This window comes from Rhea americana, unplaced genomic scaffold, assembly GCF_003343005.1.
Source record: "Rhea americana isolate MKP2758 unplaced genomic scaffold, rheAme1 scaffold_14, whole genome shotgun sequence".
In the NCBI taxonomy this organism is placed as follows: domain Eukaryota; kingdom Metazoa; phylum Chordata; class Aves; order Rheiformes; family Rheidae; genus Rhea; species Rhea americana.
The window spans coordinates 6,148,876-6,166,472 of NW_028185483.1; the positions used below are offsets into that span (position 1 = coordinate 6,148,876).

General features: G+C 35.4%; 1 protein-coding gene across 1 annotated transcript in view; it reads left to right on the forward strand.

Moving 5' to 3' along the window:
- The window catches only part of PLS1 (plastin 1), a 45,276-nt gene that overhangs the window by 14,399 nt on the left and 13,280 nt on the right, over positions 1-17,597 (forward strand). Inside the window, exons 2-9 of the mRNA XM_085298639.1 lie at positions 8,423-8,531; positions 9,380-9,543; positions 11,101-11,230; positions 12,875-13,007; positions 13,923-14,004; positions 15,351-15,516; positions 15,609-15,751; positions 17,200-17,295. Coding sequence (XP_085154765.1) covers positions 8,462-8,531; positions 9,380-9,543; positions 11,101-11,230; positions 12,875-13,007; positions 13,923-14,004; positions 15,351-15,516; positions 15,609-15,751; positions 17,200-17,295 — 984 coding nt within the window. The 5' untranslated portion in view covers positions 8,423-8,461. The remainder of the gene's footprint in view (positions 1-8,422; positions 8,532-9,379; positions 9,544-11,100; positions 11,231-12,874; positions 13,008-13,922; positions 14,005-15,350; positions 15,517-15,608; positions 15,752-17,199; positions 17,296-17,597) is intronic.

Genomic DNA, 17,597 nt, shown 5'->3' on the forward strand with positions numbered 1-17,597 from the left:
TAGTATCTAATAAGGTGCATTAAGATCCTCTGGAAGAAATTGTATACATGAAGACCAAAGTAACCAATATTCTTTAAACCAAATGGAAAATTGACTAGGATGTYTCAGAGCTTGAACTGCTGCAGTTTGGTAGCACACTTTTTTAGCTTGTGAGGTTATGAAGTCACTTAAATCTGCATATCTTTAGTTCTATCTCCCAGCTTCCTGGCTGGAAGGAGTAGACTCATAAATTCAGAAGGGCATATTAGGACCATCCTTTCTACTGTTGATAGCAGCAACTCTATTCTTGTTTATTCTCTGTCATTTCCGTGAGAATGTGGACTTATTCGCAAGGAGTACTGAAAAAAAATACTTGGTGAAAATTGTCTGTTGTTAGTGGGTAGTCTGTATGTTTTTGTTAAGCATTAAGTCCTTACCTCTTCTGTAATCTTTTTTCTTGATAAAATATTTATGTTGTTGGGGAATTAAACAAATATTTAAAAGTATTTGACCATGAAAAATGTTTAGCTAGCATAAAAGGTAATTTTGATTTATGATTTTAGTATATTTCTCCTGTGCTTTCATTTTCCTTGTGCGTTCAACATTTATCCTGGCAGAGCTTGAATAACAAACACATGCTTCTACTGAACTTTCACCAAGGCAAAGGGTGTCCTTAAGAAAACAAGAGTGAGTGCCACTTTAACACTTACTGCCACTTCAGTGTCACTTTAGATTTTTATCCTATCTTTAGTTTGGAGCAGAGTTCTTTGACTCTTATCATGTCAGAGATTCTCTACAGAAACTTCATTTTTGTTTTCATGTCCTTTTCATTTGTTACCTATGGTGGCACAACTGTATATTAGTTTGTGTTGTTTACTTTTATTCTGTTCTCCCTAATTTATTAGGAAGCTTATGTGTTATATTTGTATTATGTAAAATAAACATTTCAGAGCACTTAATCTGAAAGTCTGCATTAAATAAAAGGTGAAGTGCAGTTCYTGTATGTTCTCAAAACTGTGATGATTTTGCTTCAGATTAAAGGACTGTTGTTTTGCAGACAATCTCTTATCAAGAGATCTGTGAGAAAAAACTTGTTTCTGTATTTCCAGTGCTGATTGGTATGTTATCTTCATGTCCCTACTTGTCATTCACGGGAGCAGATTTGTGCCTATAATTTCAATCCAAAACCAATTTGCTAACAGGTGCAAGTATGGACTGTATTGCAGGAATACATAAATTTGACTTCCTGACTCTTCTGCGTTACTTACAGAAGTGATATTATGGCAACTAGCATGTTATAAATGATTATATTTATAAACATTATAAAATGCAGCAAGAAAGCAGTAACTCAGTGATGTATATTGCTTTGTATCACCTTGGTTTCCCAATTTCACAGAGGAAGTCACTATATTAGAGTGCTTTAGACCTGCTCTTGATAACATGTTCATTAATACCAGAGAGTTTGTTTAGAAAAAGAAAAAAAAAGTTTGTAAAGCAAATGAGGGAAGGAAAAGTTGCACTCTGTTGTGGGACTTGGAAGATTAGAGTTTGCTTCACTACTTTACTCTTGGTCTTTGGAACAGGGAGGGGGCTACTTGAAGTAGCAATTTTGAGGGGTTATATGGGTCTGGCTAAATTTGGATTGATTTTGGATGAGCAGACATCACTTTGCCTGTAAATATGGGCTAGAGACATTTTTCGAGTCCCTGCTCAGAAACATAGGGAGGATAAACTTTCCCAGTACTGTACTGGAGGCAGCTGAAACTTCCAAAGCATTTAGAAAAACAACTAATCAATGCAACCAGAATCAAGTCTCACAGAGTCCAAGATGATCAACTTGGGCAAATTCAGCCCGGACTGTTGGTGGAGTTAAACTATAAACAATTGAAAATGCAATGTTTCAGGAAAGGTATTACTATGAACACTGCATGTAATAGCTTTTTTTTAATCACTTTTTTAGAGGTGATCCTTCTATAGTAGGCAAGTTTTCTATTGAGGTGTTTTATTCCGTGTGCTGAATGCAACAATACAAAGCACAGGCAGGCTGAGAGCCTCTTGAATGATGCATGCGAAGGAAACTATGCGAAACTGATACTGTTGTTGAATTTGCATGGCTATTCTGTGTACTCAGCAATCAAAGGCAGCTGGAGGCATTTCCTTTGGAAGAAAAGGTAACTTTCAAAAGTAAACAGATATTTGTGTTACAGTAGAAATGATCTCATGAAATAAATCTCATGAAATTATCCTGTTAAGTGAAATTACTCCATACTTGTACTACAGTAAGTAAATTCAGATGGGCCTATGACCACTTTAGCAATTAGATGTATTGGCCTGTTGTTTTATTGCTTAGTCTTGAGTCACACAAGACTTATCTTAAGATTTACGTTTCCCACTTACCTTAAAAGCATAGTGGAAAATGTTGATTTTATTATTTACTAGTGATTAACAAATTCCTGTAAAGTGAATAATTAACTTGAATGTAAATCTAGTCCTTCCACATGGCATAAGATATATATTTAATTGACACAAAAATTTACTATAATGGTTGGTTTGATCATCTTCCTCTATGATAGAGCAATGCAAAATATACCAGTTCCTCACTCTTTAATTGTACCATGTTTGCTGTGTAACACTGTACGTGGAAGAGTGAGGAAAATACCATGACTTAATGTTTATATCTTGAAGCATGATATTTCTCTAAGTGCTTTTGATGGCCATAAATATATCTAGCCTTATTATAAGCCCAGGTTGAAAAACATAGCCCTTGACTCAGGTAGTAAGGCCTCAGAGTGGCTGTGTGATATTTAAAGAACTATTTTGATTTGTTATAGTTAATAATGTACTACCTATTATTTTAACATAATGAAGTATGAAATGCTTTTTCAACTGTTTCTAACTGTATCTTGTGTGTCTCTAACTATACACTGCCTCTTCTTTCAAAAATAACATGTTTCAGCATGTAACATTCTCTTACATACGTCTTCATACAGCTAATTACTTACACTGACCTTTCAGTTCTCTCTGGAAATAAGTGATCATATTTAATAGTCATTCGGTAAGTGTGTTTTTGTTGCTGTGGATGTTTTTGTTAGCACTCTCCTGTTTTAAAGGTATACAAGCATCCTGTTGGCCGCATTATGACTGGATATATTTATCTTCTTTCTTTATAAGAACTAATGCTGGTAGYCCATCATTATGCAGATAGATTCTTTTATTCTATCTTTGGAGGATCATATTCCACAATCTAAACATCTTTCACTTTAAATAACAGGATGTGTTATTCTTCCCTATTAACATCTCCGTAAGCCTTTTAACTGATAAGGGGAAGATAAACTATCCTTCCATATCCTACACTACTGCAAACTACAGTATCAAAAAAGATTATAAAATCACTTGATATTATTGGTCTTTCATTATATGATCAAGGTCAAAAGACTTTGCACAGTAAAAGATAGTCTTTGTTGCTGATATAAGAGCTTTACTATGGACTGCCAGTGAAACATCTAAAATAATTCATTGTTTCACATTGTTAAAGGATTTATTTGACCCATAACCATCTTTATATTTGGAGGTTGAGAATAGTGTTGGCATAAGTAAAAAGATCTTTCAGTATAAGCTGCAAAGAAAAATCTGGCAGGTGTTATAGTCTCTTGAAAAGACTCTGAAAACATATATACATTTTTGTATGTGTGTATGTACATATTTATATATGATAAAAATTCTGTATATCAAWGTTCCATTGCTTAACAGTTTTTATAATCTGCATGCCTTTTCACTAATGCCTGAATTTTCCTCAGTTTCAGAATAGCATTATTTTCTCTTCTGATCTCATTGAGTAAAGAGTATCTTATGCATGCCCTTGTTGTAAAGTTCCTTTTTATATATTTTATAACTTGTAATGCATTCACTTCTCATTAGAGGATGATAGAACCCCTGGTTTGGTCTGATGAGAGCTTAAAGGGGACTAGTGGTGCATGAAGACTAACCTGTGCCCACTGCATTCATTTACAAAATCCTAGATAATCTAATGCAGGAATGCTAGGGTTAAACTATGCTGATTTCCTCTCCCCCCCCGCCCCCCATTAAAACCCTAAATCAGCTTGAAACAAACAAAGCCTAATAAAGGAAGTACAACATATTCCTTTAATATTTTGTAGATGATGATAGTAGATACCAATACCTGGTTATTGACATAAGTGCAGTAATTCTCGTGCACAACTGGTATTTGCAATATATTTGCTATATATATTATACTAGCCTGGCTTTCATTAGGAACAACAGATTTAAGGATGCTGCAGGGGGAGAGCAGTATTTGCACCTGAGCTAGAAGAGGGATGTGTCTAAAGACACACAAAGCGAACAATAACAAAAGAAAATAGGCTCTTGAGTCAGCATTTGTAATGTCCGTCGCAGTTACACAAGCAGCTGCAGCACGAAAAGGCAAACAGAAATTGAAATCAAGAGCTGGAAGAGAAATTGTTAGTTGCCTGCGGAGATGCAGAAAACCACTGGGCCTGCTTGCCAATAACTGCTCTGGTTTTTTGACAGCTTTGATAACGGATCCAGGAAGGGGCAGGAACTGCTCTTTGGCTTCCTTTCTTTCTCCTTGTTTGCTCAGCCAGGGACGCTCCTCCACGCACAAAGAAGCATCCTGATGGCATCAACAGCGGTTTTATCTGTCTTAATGCTGTATATGGAACGCTTCCAGGAAACTCCAGTGGACTGTCGATACAAAAAGCCTTCTGGGTGCAGAAGACAGGCAAGGGACGCGTGACTATTGTCAGTTCCTGTTAAGCATATTGGCCAGGGTTAAAAAGAGGTTCGAGGGTCCTTTCTCCGCATAAAAACAGTGTTCGTACCTCCTCAATCCTAGAGCAGCAGAAGATGGTTTAATGTAAGCACAGACTACAGAAAATCTTGGTGTCATGTGGATACTACCAGAATACAAGGAAATACACAGTCTGTAAATTAACATATTTTTCAGGAGATGGTCATAGTTCCAATAGATGTGAACTTTTCTAGGTTTGGTTTTAAATTGTGTGCGAATTGTCTGCAGACTTTGAGTCTTCTTTTGGATAATGATAAACCCTGCATGGGCAAAGTGTTTATTAGCGTAGATAGGCATTCCCTGTTTCTATATTGAAATTGTCTGAAATGTCTGGCATTTTTAAGTATTCTCTTTGGTGGTTCAAACTAGATCTCTCCTGAACACCAAAAGTATAATTGCAGCACTTTTGGTATTTAACTGACCAGCTGATTTACCCTGCAACTATATAATACAGTGTTTAAGGTTGTCTCCTTAGATCCAGAGGTATTACCTTGGTTCAAGAACAGAGTATCTGATGTTACTGAAATAAACAATATCTTTGGAAATCAAAGATGGCTATTTTCCAACATAGAATGTGTTGCAAAATCCAAATTATATATATATAAAAAAAATACAGAGCAACTTTTAAGACATTATTTTTTGATGAAGTCTGGCTCATATTAATAATTGTTTTAAAACAATTAAGTGTGACAGAAGTGTTGTGGTCCTCTGTACCTTTGGTACTAAATAGGTTGCTTACGCTTTGACATCTTGCTTTTTTATTTCAAAGGACTGTCTTCTGTCTCTTTGAACCTTCACAGTCCTTGTAATTTCCTTGTTAATATGAATGTGTTAATTTTTTTAACTTAGTTTTTCAATTTTCTAAGCCTTATTCTCATTTATTTATTTATTTGGGTTCCTAATCGAGGTCCTTACATTTCAGAAATATGTGTGTAAGATCATTTTCCTGAACTTACTTCTAGATTTTTTTTTCCAGTATGAAGAAGGGTCCGTGCTGCTAGTAAGCTTAGCAAAATGTACAAGTAGGGTTTTAATCTAGTACTTTAAATAAGATTGAGTGACATGAAGGAAAAAGACTTAAGTTGCCACCCACACGCAGGGCCATATCCTGTGTGACCTAGTCAGTCCCAGTATCCTGGCTGGAATCTAATTTCTGGCTACCAGAATCTCCCTGCACCTGCATATTTATTACATATTTATTTTCCAAATAATGTTGAATAACTACAAATTTTAACATTAATATAGTTTTATTTCCAGCTTTTGTCGAGATGTCTTCCTTTTCTCCTAAAAAATGCCATGTAGATGCAAGGACACTGGAATATCCACAGCTTTAGCCAGATATTAAATACAAATTGGCTGTAAAAGTGCAATAAATAAAATAGCTCAAATGTTTCTGCTCCTCCTCTTTAAAAAATAGTTAAATACTAAGTAATATGTTCTGAAGCAAAATATTAAAAAGGCTAGCCATACTTTTTATGTGAATGATGTGGGGGGGGGGAGGAGGGTGGAATCAAGAAATCCCATGCTTTCTGTGTAACTGTAGGCAGCTGCGTGAGTAGTCTAAGTCAGTGCACTTCATTCTTGAAGCAAAAGTGGCCAAACTGAACAGCACGTGAATGAACAGAACATGAGTTGTGCTGTAATTCTCGTTTAGTCTCATTTCATAGATACTAAGGGAAAGCCAATTGATAAACAAATACTCTCTCTAATTATAGAGTATAACAGGCTTTGTTGTCATGTAGTACAAAAGCATGGTATCTTTTTTCAGTGAAATAATGTGATGTCACTGCTCTAATTCTGGTATCAGGAGACACTTCAGTGTTTCAAAGTGGTGAGGCAATGTTACACCTATTTGCAGCTGACCAAAGCTGATTTATTTTGTATTAAAACTCTTTTGCCAGCAGAGTAAGTATAATCCACATCAGCAGTATTGCTTGCGTTCCTTATGGACTCCCTAGTAATCCTCCAGGAAATCTTTGATTCTTGTTGTCAATTTTTTTTTCTTACTATCAAACTGTGAAGGATTGAAAGGAAGCTGAAAAAGCTACAATGGGGAAGAAATTATGTTCTAACAGCAATTCAGAGGGATGATGTTTAACTTCCTTTTCTGAACTAAATTATGATTCTATGATTATAGTCTCACAGTAGACCTTAGAGGGGTCCTGTCGTCATAGTTACTGTACAAACATCTAGTGACGGGACAATCCCTGAAGGAGGAAGGTTTATAACCTAATTGGGACAGACAAAAAAGAGAAACGGATAGTCTTGTACAATGTCATACAGCAGGCCCATGGTAAAACTAGTCACTAAAAGTCTTCCGTTTCCTATTCGAGTGTCCAATGGGTAATAGTAGAGTTCTGCTGATGTGTGCATTTTCTCGTAGAGAAGCAGCTGCATAGTCTGAATGTGACTATTATGAGCAAATATCAGTCCTTCTGAGGTTATAGGAATAACCTCTTTCTTGCTCTGTAAACTAAAACAAAAACAACCAAAACAGAAGGGGGAAAAACACAGATGAAGTGTAGGATAAATTTGATCAAAATATTAACGTAAGGGTTTGCTGGGCAGGCGGGGAGAGCATGTATCTTGTTGTTGTTTTGCTTTTGAAAATGAAAAGATAAAATACATAATTATTGGTAGCCACAGCACTATCTGTGGTGCCTAGCAGCACTCTTCAGCCCAGTGTTGCAAATAAAGAACATTGCAACCCAAAGATAGGTGCTGTAGTGGACTTGCTTTGTATGCACAAATGCATAGGCATGTTGTAAGAAGGCAGATGCAAATAAAACCTTGCATATTGAGACAATTGAGAGCAACTTTAAAAGCTTGTACCTTAACAAATGTTCAAACCATCCTGTTGTAAAGCCAAGGATAGATGGTCTTGATGATAGGAATCAGTGGCAAAAGTAGGTCATAAGGGTTTATGATCTGTCCTTGTGAAAGTGTCTTGTGTTTTGTTTTGCTTAGAGACTTGGGTATGGAAAGTGCATTTATATTGCAGCTCTGTCTTAGTGCTAAGTGTAGGCCTTCGTTCCACTCTGTATTTTGAGGCCTTTGTCAGAAGGGAGGAGTACTGGTCAGGAGATGATAGCTTCTGCAGCGCTCTGGAAAGGTTCATCAGAGTTTGCCTGTTGTTGATTGTAAGAAGATACTGAAGGGTACCGCACTGAGTTCAACTGTTAGGCAAATGCTAGAGCCCTCAGTGCAGGACTAGGTGCTAGCACTAACCCCTAACTGCCAATAAGATTGCCTTGCGCTTGGAAATGAATTTTTCTAAAACTACTTTGTTGAAATGAAAGGCAATGATTTTAATGTTGTAAAACTGCTCAAACAGTGGAGGTAGATTGTTGGTTAATATTTATTCTATGCAAATGAAAACATCAGGTGTATGAAAAAAGCCATTGCTATTGTAAATTCTCAGTCACTGTCACAGTAAGAGGAATGACTGGATATATGATACAGTACTTTAAAGTGTTATTTCTATCACTGTAAGTAGAGCAGGCCTGGAAATGATGTTTGGATCTGGTACCTTGTGATGCAAAGATGTCACGTAAGTTACTGGACTTAAGTTAGGATCCATTTAGAATTGATGCCTTTTAACACTATCTGTTTTAGATATAAGCAATTGAGGACAACTGTTCTTGCTGTAAGAAGATGGAAAACAACATAACTACTATCTCTCGTGAAGAGCTTGAAGAACTAAGAGAAGCATTCGGTAAAATAGGTATGTTTTAGATCAGAAAGTGATAAGAATGCCATAAATACTGCAGAGCCATATAGGTTTTGTGGAGGAAATCCTTATGGAATTGCTTTGTTTTGACAGTGCCGTGTTTTGTTCTGTGTTGCCAATAACACCTAAGAAAGAAGAACGGAATGTTTACTTAGAAACACTTACTTTCACTGAAATTATTTGTGCTTACTGTATTCACTTCTCTCAACTTCAGCAATGAAAACACATACATCAGTTTAAATATTGTTGCTAGGCAGTTGAATTTTTTTGTGCAGTTGTACTCATAGCATGATAGCTCTCAATAGTTTTTGAAACTACATAAATGTGAACAAAACTTTGTTTTGATTTAAATTTAAATTGTTTTTAAAAAATTGCATGTTAAATTATTGACCTACATAATTGACTTTTTTTAACTTTACTGATGTGTTTTGCTGAACTCGTTATTTTTCTTTTAATTTATTAGATCTGACTGCATTTTAAATAAGCTAAACTTAGAGATTTTTGATCTTGCCTTGGTAGCAAGCAGGTGTTATCAAATAACTGTACTACTTTGTATGCTTGACAGGATGTTTGCAGATTAATCTGAGAGTAAACATAAATAGTGCTTTGGGATTTTAAGATAGTTCCTGGGAAAATACAAAACAAAACGGCACAGTCCCTAGTGGTGGCTCTAACCTCCAAGTATTCTATCATTTTTACTTATAGCATATGAGTAAAGTCAAAGACAGAAGTAAAGTTCATCTAGAATTGCAATGCTATTTCTCACACTTCATTTATTCTCAACAATTATTACACCTGTTCTTTACGTAAGCATAAAAACAGTGAGCATTCTCATTTTACAGATATTGATAACAGCGGATATGTCAGTGATTACGAGCTTCAAGACCTGTTTAGAGAAGCAAGCCTTCCCTTGCCTGGTTACAAAGTCCGGGAGATTGCAGAAAAAATTATTGCAGTAACAGATAGCAACAAGGATGGGAAAATCAACTTTGAAGAATTTGTCTCTGTAAGACATTCCTCTTAGACTTTCCTTTAACTCATAGCTGATTGATTTTAATATCTAGTCATTTTTAAAAAGGAAGCATAAACTAGGTATTAAGCCATCGTTTAATGAGTAGAATGTATGATATTCTTAAATATGTACAATTTTCTTTAGAAAAATATCTGTGCTTTTGCCTCTGCATGTGATATGCAACTACAAAGTGATAGAGATGTATGAGTTGGGAAGAGCTGATTAATAATACTAATCAAGAATATAGGAAAGTCATTTTTTCAGTAGCTTTCTTCAGCTCTTAAGAGTGCCCTTTAACAGCATGAAGATTAATATCCTAAGAATTATTATATCTAGGCTGAAATGCAGTAGGAATTTTGTGCTTCTCTGCCTTCAGCTCCTTTGAATATTCAACCCGTGGTTCTTCCTTAGTAAACCCTTTGATTAAAGAATTATACAAGATGTTCCTTTGTCTGTCTAGTAAGACAGAAATTTCTAAATTATCTATTATCTGACGTTTAATTTTGTTGGTCTAATTGGGCAGCACGTGATAACGCAGTAGTTCCAATGAGTCCTACTTTCTGTTTCCTTGAAGATGAGGAGCATGGATTATTTATTTTGGGTCAGCCCTTGCCCTGACCAAAATTTAATTGTTACAGATACTGGCCTTGAATTCTCTTAGTGATACACTAATACTTAAACTACTATACTTAATCACTATATTATGTGAAGGACTGTATTTTATTTGGAGTGAGGTAGGATTTTTCACACAAATTGGAGTAGCTTAGAAGCTTTTTATGTAGATCACTGACTAGTGTGTTTTATTCAAGAGAATCAGAATGTTTTCAGGCTGTTGATTTGTGGTTTTTAAGATAGTTTTTCCTTTGAATTTATAGTATTGATGTTGATTGCAGCAGATTACATTTTAACTAGATGTTTCTCTACAAGATTTTAATTTGCATTGATTCACAACTGAGATAAGTATTTGTACCTGAGTACTGAGCCATGTGTGTTACTTTCATTATCAGTTCTGAGACATCTACAGTGTTTGACCAAATTCAGGATGCCTATCAGTATACCTAACTTGATTTAATATTATGGGTACTTGTAAAACCATATCAGTCAGCTTGTTTAAGAGGATGAATGAGTCATGCCGTAACATTTTGCTGTAAAGCATGTGGTAAAGTAAGTAGAAGAAATTTGCTCTAGTCCTRCATGAAATTATTTATCTTTATGATTTATTTATTTATTTATTCTTAGTTTACCAAATACGTGTGGAAAAATTGGGTAGATTGTTGCATATCTAGTATGTTGGATAGCCTGACTTAAAATTAACAACTGACCAATAATATATTAGAGATCTAGTATGTAAGCTTTGGGAAGGGATTTGAACTGATTGTACCAACACGTTTTTTTTTTTTATTTTATTTTTTTTTCCAGAACAGGAGTCAATGTAAATAACAAAGGGAGTCAGGTTAGTTCCTGACTATAGAGTACTTGATGTGAGTTAATAGTTAAGTAGTTGAAGGTATGCTCAGGCACAAAATGTTCTCTATTTTTCTTTTATTCCAGATTATTCAGGAATTGAAAAGTAAAGATGTTAGCAAATCTTTCCGAAAATCAATAAACAAAAAGCAGGGTATTACAGCAATTGGAGGAACATCCTCAATATCTAGTGAGGGGACACAGCACTCTTATTCAGGTAAAAAAAATAAAAACATGCAAATTATGCGTGGGGGGGAAGAGCCTTGAAATTTGGACTACAGAGAAAGAAGAAAAATATACTGGAAAATGTTGCTGTTGAAAGCAAATTAACAGAAGGAAAGCATCTGGAGAGGCACAAGACAAGTGTCAATGGTATTTTAATAAAATAAGGGATTTTGTTTGTTGCTAACTTCATGCTGGACCCAGAAATAAGTTTTTGCATCTTTGCCAGAGGAAAAATAAAATCAAGCACTGAAAACAACAAGTGGAAACCTGTGTTTCCATGACAAGTGAAAACAAATAAATAATGGCCTTTTGGGGGCATATTTATAGTAAATAGACTTGAAAAGCTAACCTACTTTTAGTTCTGTGATGAGATAAAAATGACTTTTCATTTCACAATGCTAACCAAAATGTAAAAAAAAAATTCTGCCTAGAAAGGACTCCTCAGCTATCTCAGTGCCATTAGAAAACTGTTCGTGCACATATGGCTTTTGCATAACCTGTCTCATGCTTGAGAAACTGCTTTTTAATATTCGATTTATGTTTTTATTTTACTCCCCCTATTGTGCGTCATACACATTGATAATTGTGCCTAATTACTTTGCAGGTTTTGCTGTGGTTTTAGAAGCATATTAAGATTCTGTATATGAGGAAGGTTCACTTAATTAGCTGAAGGTAGTAGTACCCTCTCTGTCTCTCCAGGTATTACCCTTGCAGCATTTGCACTTAGTATATCTCCAAAGTAGAGGGGATATTCCATATGAAAGGACACCTGCTCAAGTCTCAGAAGCAGAATTGTAGGATAGGCATTATCAGATCTAATAGTTTAGGCTCCCTTTCATTTTTAGTGGAGAGAAACTGACCTCTCTGGAGTGCAATTTTTCTGACCTGGCTTCATTAGCCAACTAGTTTGATGAGATGAACTGTGCGCTAGAATTTCATGTTACTTTGCATTGATAATAGGAAGTGTGTAATGACTCAGATGTAGATATGTCTTGAGCAAGTTGAGGAGGATGTTGCCTGTACTGTCTGGGAATTTGGATACTGATAGAGTAGCTTGATTTACTGTGATTCTGATAAGCATTGTGAGAAACAGACGTAATAATAAATTCTGTAAACTAGATATGGAGAGAGAGAAAGTGCAAAAGAGTCTCTCTTTAAAACTGCTGAGGTACTAGGTAAATACAGCAGAGCAATTCTGATGACTCAGAAATACTATCAGTGTCTGAAGTTCTAGGAGAAGGCAGAATAAATTGTTGCTTTTTAGACCAAAACTRTACATACTGAGATGTTGCATATTTCTGATTATAAAGTTCCATCTTTTCAATGTAATCATTGAGAAACTGAGCTCCAGCAGTCAAGACTATAGTGGTACTTTCATCAGTATGTTGTTATGACATGTTGTTATCYCTCAGAAAATTGCCAAGTGTTTAGAGGGTGCATTAGGAAAAAGATGGATCTGTACTTGCAGGGTTTTTTTTGTCTACTTTCCCACTGGCCTGATTTCTTCCATAACTGGCCCCTGTGAAATTAAGGAGCTTTGTTGCGGATGAAGCTTTTTGTTTGACCTAAATCTGGTGTTCCAGTAGTATGTGTTCATGGGAATGTTAATAGATTATTTTAATTTTACTCTTTTCAGAGGAAGAAAAAGTTGCTTTTGTTAATTGGATAAATAAAGCGCTACAAGATGACCCAGACTGTAAGCACCTCCTCCCCATGGACCCATCAGATGCCAGTCTTTTTAAATCCCTTGCAGATGGCATTCTCCTTTGGTGAGTCTAGAACTGAGAGAAGGAGGGGAAGAAATTAATCTCCAGAGGTTAAGTTCTGATCACAGTGAAACCTCAGGACTTGACTCTTAAATATTTCAACAGATGTGTATGATGTGGAAAACCTGTTCACCTGTAGAAATGTTATTTACCACATTTTTTTAAAATACATACCTATGCGTATGTGTTAGTCTTTTTGACTTCAGATCTGTAGTTATACATGCCGTATGTGTGCTGGCTGTTTATAAATGGAATAATTACATGGTTGATCAACATATTTATTAACAAATAATGGGAAATCTGTGCCATTGCAAATATTTTTAAAAGTTACTAAATCTACGTATATACATAGGACTGGATGAACAGAAAGCTGAGTTAGATCTGTGGCAAAAGAAAGAGCATACTGTTCTGTAGTCTGCTGTAACTATCTAGTTAGTTAAACTAGACTAATAGCATTATATACTAAGATAACAGGACTAGTTCATTAGTACTGATGTGAATTAGTCTTTGAGATCCTTGAAGATGCAAGATCCTACAGAAATGCAGGGCAGAAGTATATTAGTTTATAATATAAATATTTCAATAAATATTATATAATATTATATAGTCTCACAAGAGACTAGTTTACAGTTGTTTTATTTTTCTTGAGAACTTTTTTTGACAGTACAGCCATGCTTTGCTAAGTGTAAAGTTCAGTATAAACCCTAACTGCTCAGGTTCTTTATTATAATTATGCACAATTTAGGGGTTTCTGGATGACTGTACAACTATTAAATAGGTAGAAGAGATTTTAGAGGAGGATGCAGTCTTTTTATCATGTGAAACATTTTTACATCTGATATAGTGCTAATGATTTATACGCAAATAATGTTTTCTGAGAAATGAAAGCTTGAATAAATTCTGACTTTTCTTTCTTAGCAAAATGATTAACTTTTCACAACCAGATACCATTGATGAAAGGGCTATTAATAAGAAGAAACTCACTCCTTTCACTATTTCTGTAAGTACTGCACAGATAGGAACCTGCCACAAATGAAAAAGTAGAACATATTTCTGGAGCTTTGTTTTAATGATAGTTTTTCTGAGGGAACAAGCAAAAAGTCATATGTATTTAAAAATGTTAAAGCATGAAGTTATGTTTTCTAGTAATCTCTGATCATTCTCCTGTGTCTTAGATTGCATAAAGAAAACATGTCTTGCTTTCTTTAGCCCTTCCCGCATTCATTTTTCTGCTTTTTTGCTTTGCTAATCTTTGGAACTACCTGAATGAAATAATTTTTGACTTCTGAGTGGAGGGGAATGGCCATATCTTAGTGATACAGAACAGAAAATATCTGCCTTGCTGCATACTGTATGGTAGGATGATGTGTTTTCAATAGTAGYGTGTGGCTTAGATTGAAGAGGAAAAGCTTTATTTTAGTTGTGTTGAGTTAGAGATGGTAGCTATGAAGTTAAATATTTGAAAGAGAAAGTTTTCAAGACCTTAGCTTGGGTAGAAGAAAACAAATGTGGACAGGGAAGTAGATCTGTAAATTATTAGCCTAATGAGGAAAGAAAATTCCAATCAAGAACCTCAGTTAAAGGGCAGATTTTTAATTTCAGGTTGTAATATTAAAATAAGAAAAGTTAAAATATTCTACATTATAAATTCTGCAAGTGGGTTTTGTAATTTCTGCCTCTTTGAAGAAGATATGTCAGCAAAGATGATACTACATGTGTTTACACTGTCTCTGTAGGTAAAGAATGAGACAAGAAAATATGAATAGTAATATTTGAGACCTGCYGAATATCTTTTTTTTTCTTGGAATGTTTCATCTGTGACAATTGCTGGCTTTAGTTTCAGTGTCAGCACATTTAATTGCTATGATTTTCTTATGCTGTCTGTTCAATTACAGTTTAAGAGCTGGTTGAATAAATGTGTCAACCTGTACAGAGCCAAGATRGGATGATAGTGATGTCAGTAGCCTCCTGCACAGAGCAAAATTCCATATAAACACATATGTCCACAGGATCGATCCCCTGGTATTTTGGGCAATTGTTCAATTTGTGTATGTGCTACTAATGAATTACAAAAAGTTAATTTGGTTAGACTATTCCTCAAGGATCCCAGCTGTGGAAAGTGGTCTGCAGTGTTTTGGTGGGCTCAGTGTCAATTTTCCATTAACTTTTGGTAAGATAGGTGGTCATTCACGAGTGCAGTGGTCCACTAGGAGCCACTGAGCTAATGTGTTATTTCTTACGACTTCAGAAACTTATATAATAACCCTGAGATTTGCAATTTAATATGAACGAATCTAGTAAGAATGACAACCTTCTCAAATTGTTAAATGTTGATATTCCAAACAGGAAAACCTAAACCTGGCCCTGAACTCAGCATCTGCTATTGGCTGCACAGTTGTCAATATTGGATCACAAGATCTGCAGGAAGGAAAACCACACTTAGTATTAGGACTCCTATGGCAGATCATTAAAGTTGGTCTTTTTGCTGATATTGAGATCTCCAGAAATGAAGGTAAGAGTATATAATGTCTACAATTTGGAATTAGTTGCTTAGTAGAGACCATGACAGCAATGATTTTGGCTTTCTTTCAAACTTGCTTTTAGCTCTCATTGCTTTACTAAACGAAGGGGAAGAACTAGATCAGTTACTGAAGCTTTCTCCAGAAGAACTCTTGCTACGCTGGGTAAATTATCATCTGGCCAATGCAGGGTGGCAGAAAATCAGTAACTTCAGCCAAGACATTAAGGTATGCAGTTATAGCTGTGATAATTGAATACAGTGGTACTAAAACATAGTATRTCTAGGAACAAATGAGCCAGAGAGAAGTGATTTGCTTTTTCAAGCTATGGGTTCAACCTGCATTTTTCAACACTGAAAGAACATTATTTTGATCTCATCCTGTTTAGTTGCTTATAACGTAACATTGCAAAGTGAACAATTCTGACAAGCCCGTATTCAGAGAAGTTCTGATGTTCTGTTATTAGAGCTACTTGGGATTATTTGTACTACCCTATTAGTTACTTCTTTCTTGGCCATTATTCCCTGCTCCTGAGCCTGAAGAAACTCCTCTTTTGTTTCTTTTGTTCTTTTAAGGAAATGAAATATTGCTTTAAAAYTTCCTGGCACATATTTAATAATAGCTGATTGCCCTTCATACCTAGCATCCTACAGAAGAGCGGGAAATCTTTTCTAGAAAGCAGAGTTACTCAGAGCGATCTGACTTAGCTACTGATTGTTGATCTAAGGAGAGAACAGCTCCTCTCACTCGCTGTGCTTTTCTAGTGTGCCTTTTTACTGATACAGGGAACTGAAAGTTACACTGGTTCCTTGTGGCAGATGGCATATCTGCATAATTTTTCTCTTCTTCAGTCATTCTGCCTAAGTGTGCAGACCAGTGTAGTAAGTTCAGTAGAAGAGGGGACAACAAACCCCCACTACTTTAAAAGCAAGGGAGCAAGACTCCATGAGGTTATAAACACTTTCTCTCTTCACGGAAGAAAACTATTGAAGTATTTGGTATTTAACTCTTTCAAATATCACCAAAAAAGGCTATTATTAAGGCAAACATGTAACTATTGTTTTGTACAAAAGCTATCAATATAGTAAGAGTGTTGTGTTATGTAGGTCAAGTATTAAACACTTACAAAACTAGAAGCTTTTTTTATTTTCTAGTTTCTAAGTGAAAAAGAAAGCAGAAGCATACTGAAAAGTGCATTAAGTATGACTTCATTTCTCCCTATAGCTTCATCCTAAAATAGCCACTTTTGCCTTCCTTTTTAATTGCAATTACTTGGTCCATGAAGAAATAAAAATTTTTTAAAGCAATCTACTTGAAAGCATTGTGAGGAAATAAAATACCAACACTGAAAATGATAGATATGTTGTTTTTTTTTTTTTGAGTGGGAGGTACCTAAATTTATCTTAAATATCTTAACACAGCTAATTAGTTCATATCCAGTTGAATTTAACTAACATTATCCAGAACAATCAGTAGACATTCCTTTGCTCTGTCATCTGGCTAATCAGAAACACTGTGGTAAAGTGACTGTTCACTGAAGACCTCATCCATATTCACTAAAATTAGAGTGCTATAGTTTTGACTTGCATGGTTTTTGAATCAGACTGTAAGAGCACTACATGGCTATATGATGATAAATATTTGCTCATTTTTTACTATTTTACTGCTTGTTTAAGGATTCAAGAGCATACTACCATCTGTTAAATCAGATTGCACCCAAAGGAGATGGCTTTGAAGAAGTTCCCATTAAAATTGACTTTTCAGGGTTTCATGTAAGTATCCTGAAACATAAAGGTGGGCAGCAATTATCTAAGACGTCTATCTGTATGCCTAGCATCAAGGTTACAGAGCTGTCCCAGGATCCCCTTTTGTTTTGTAAAGCATACAAAAAGCTACATCAAATTCCTAAATGGCACAAAAGTTTGAAAGAGGAAAAACTTGAGTAAGCTTCTGGGGCAGTACTGAAACAGGATTATTCATCTTCTGTCTAAAATTTGGAGCCAAAAACATATTTGGAGCATACTGGAGCTACAATTTGGAGCTGTGTACATTTTGGAGTTATAATAGTGCCCAA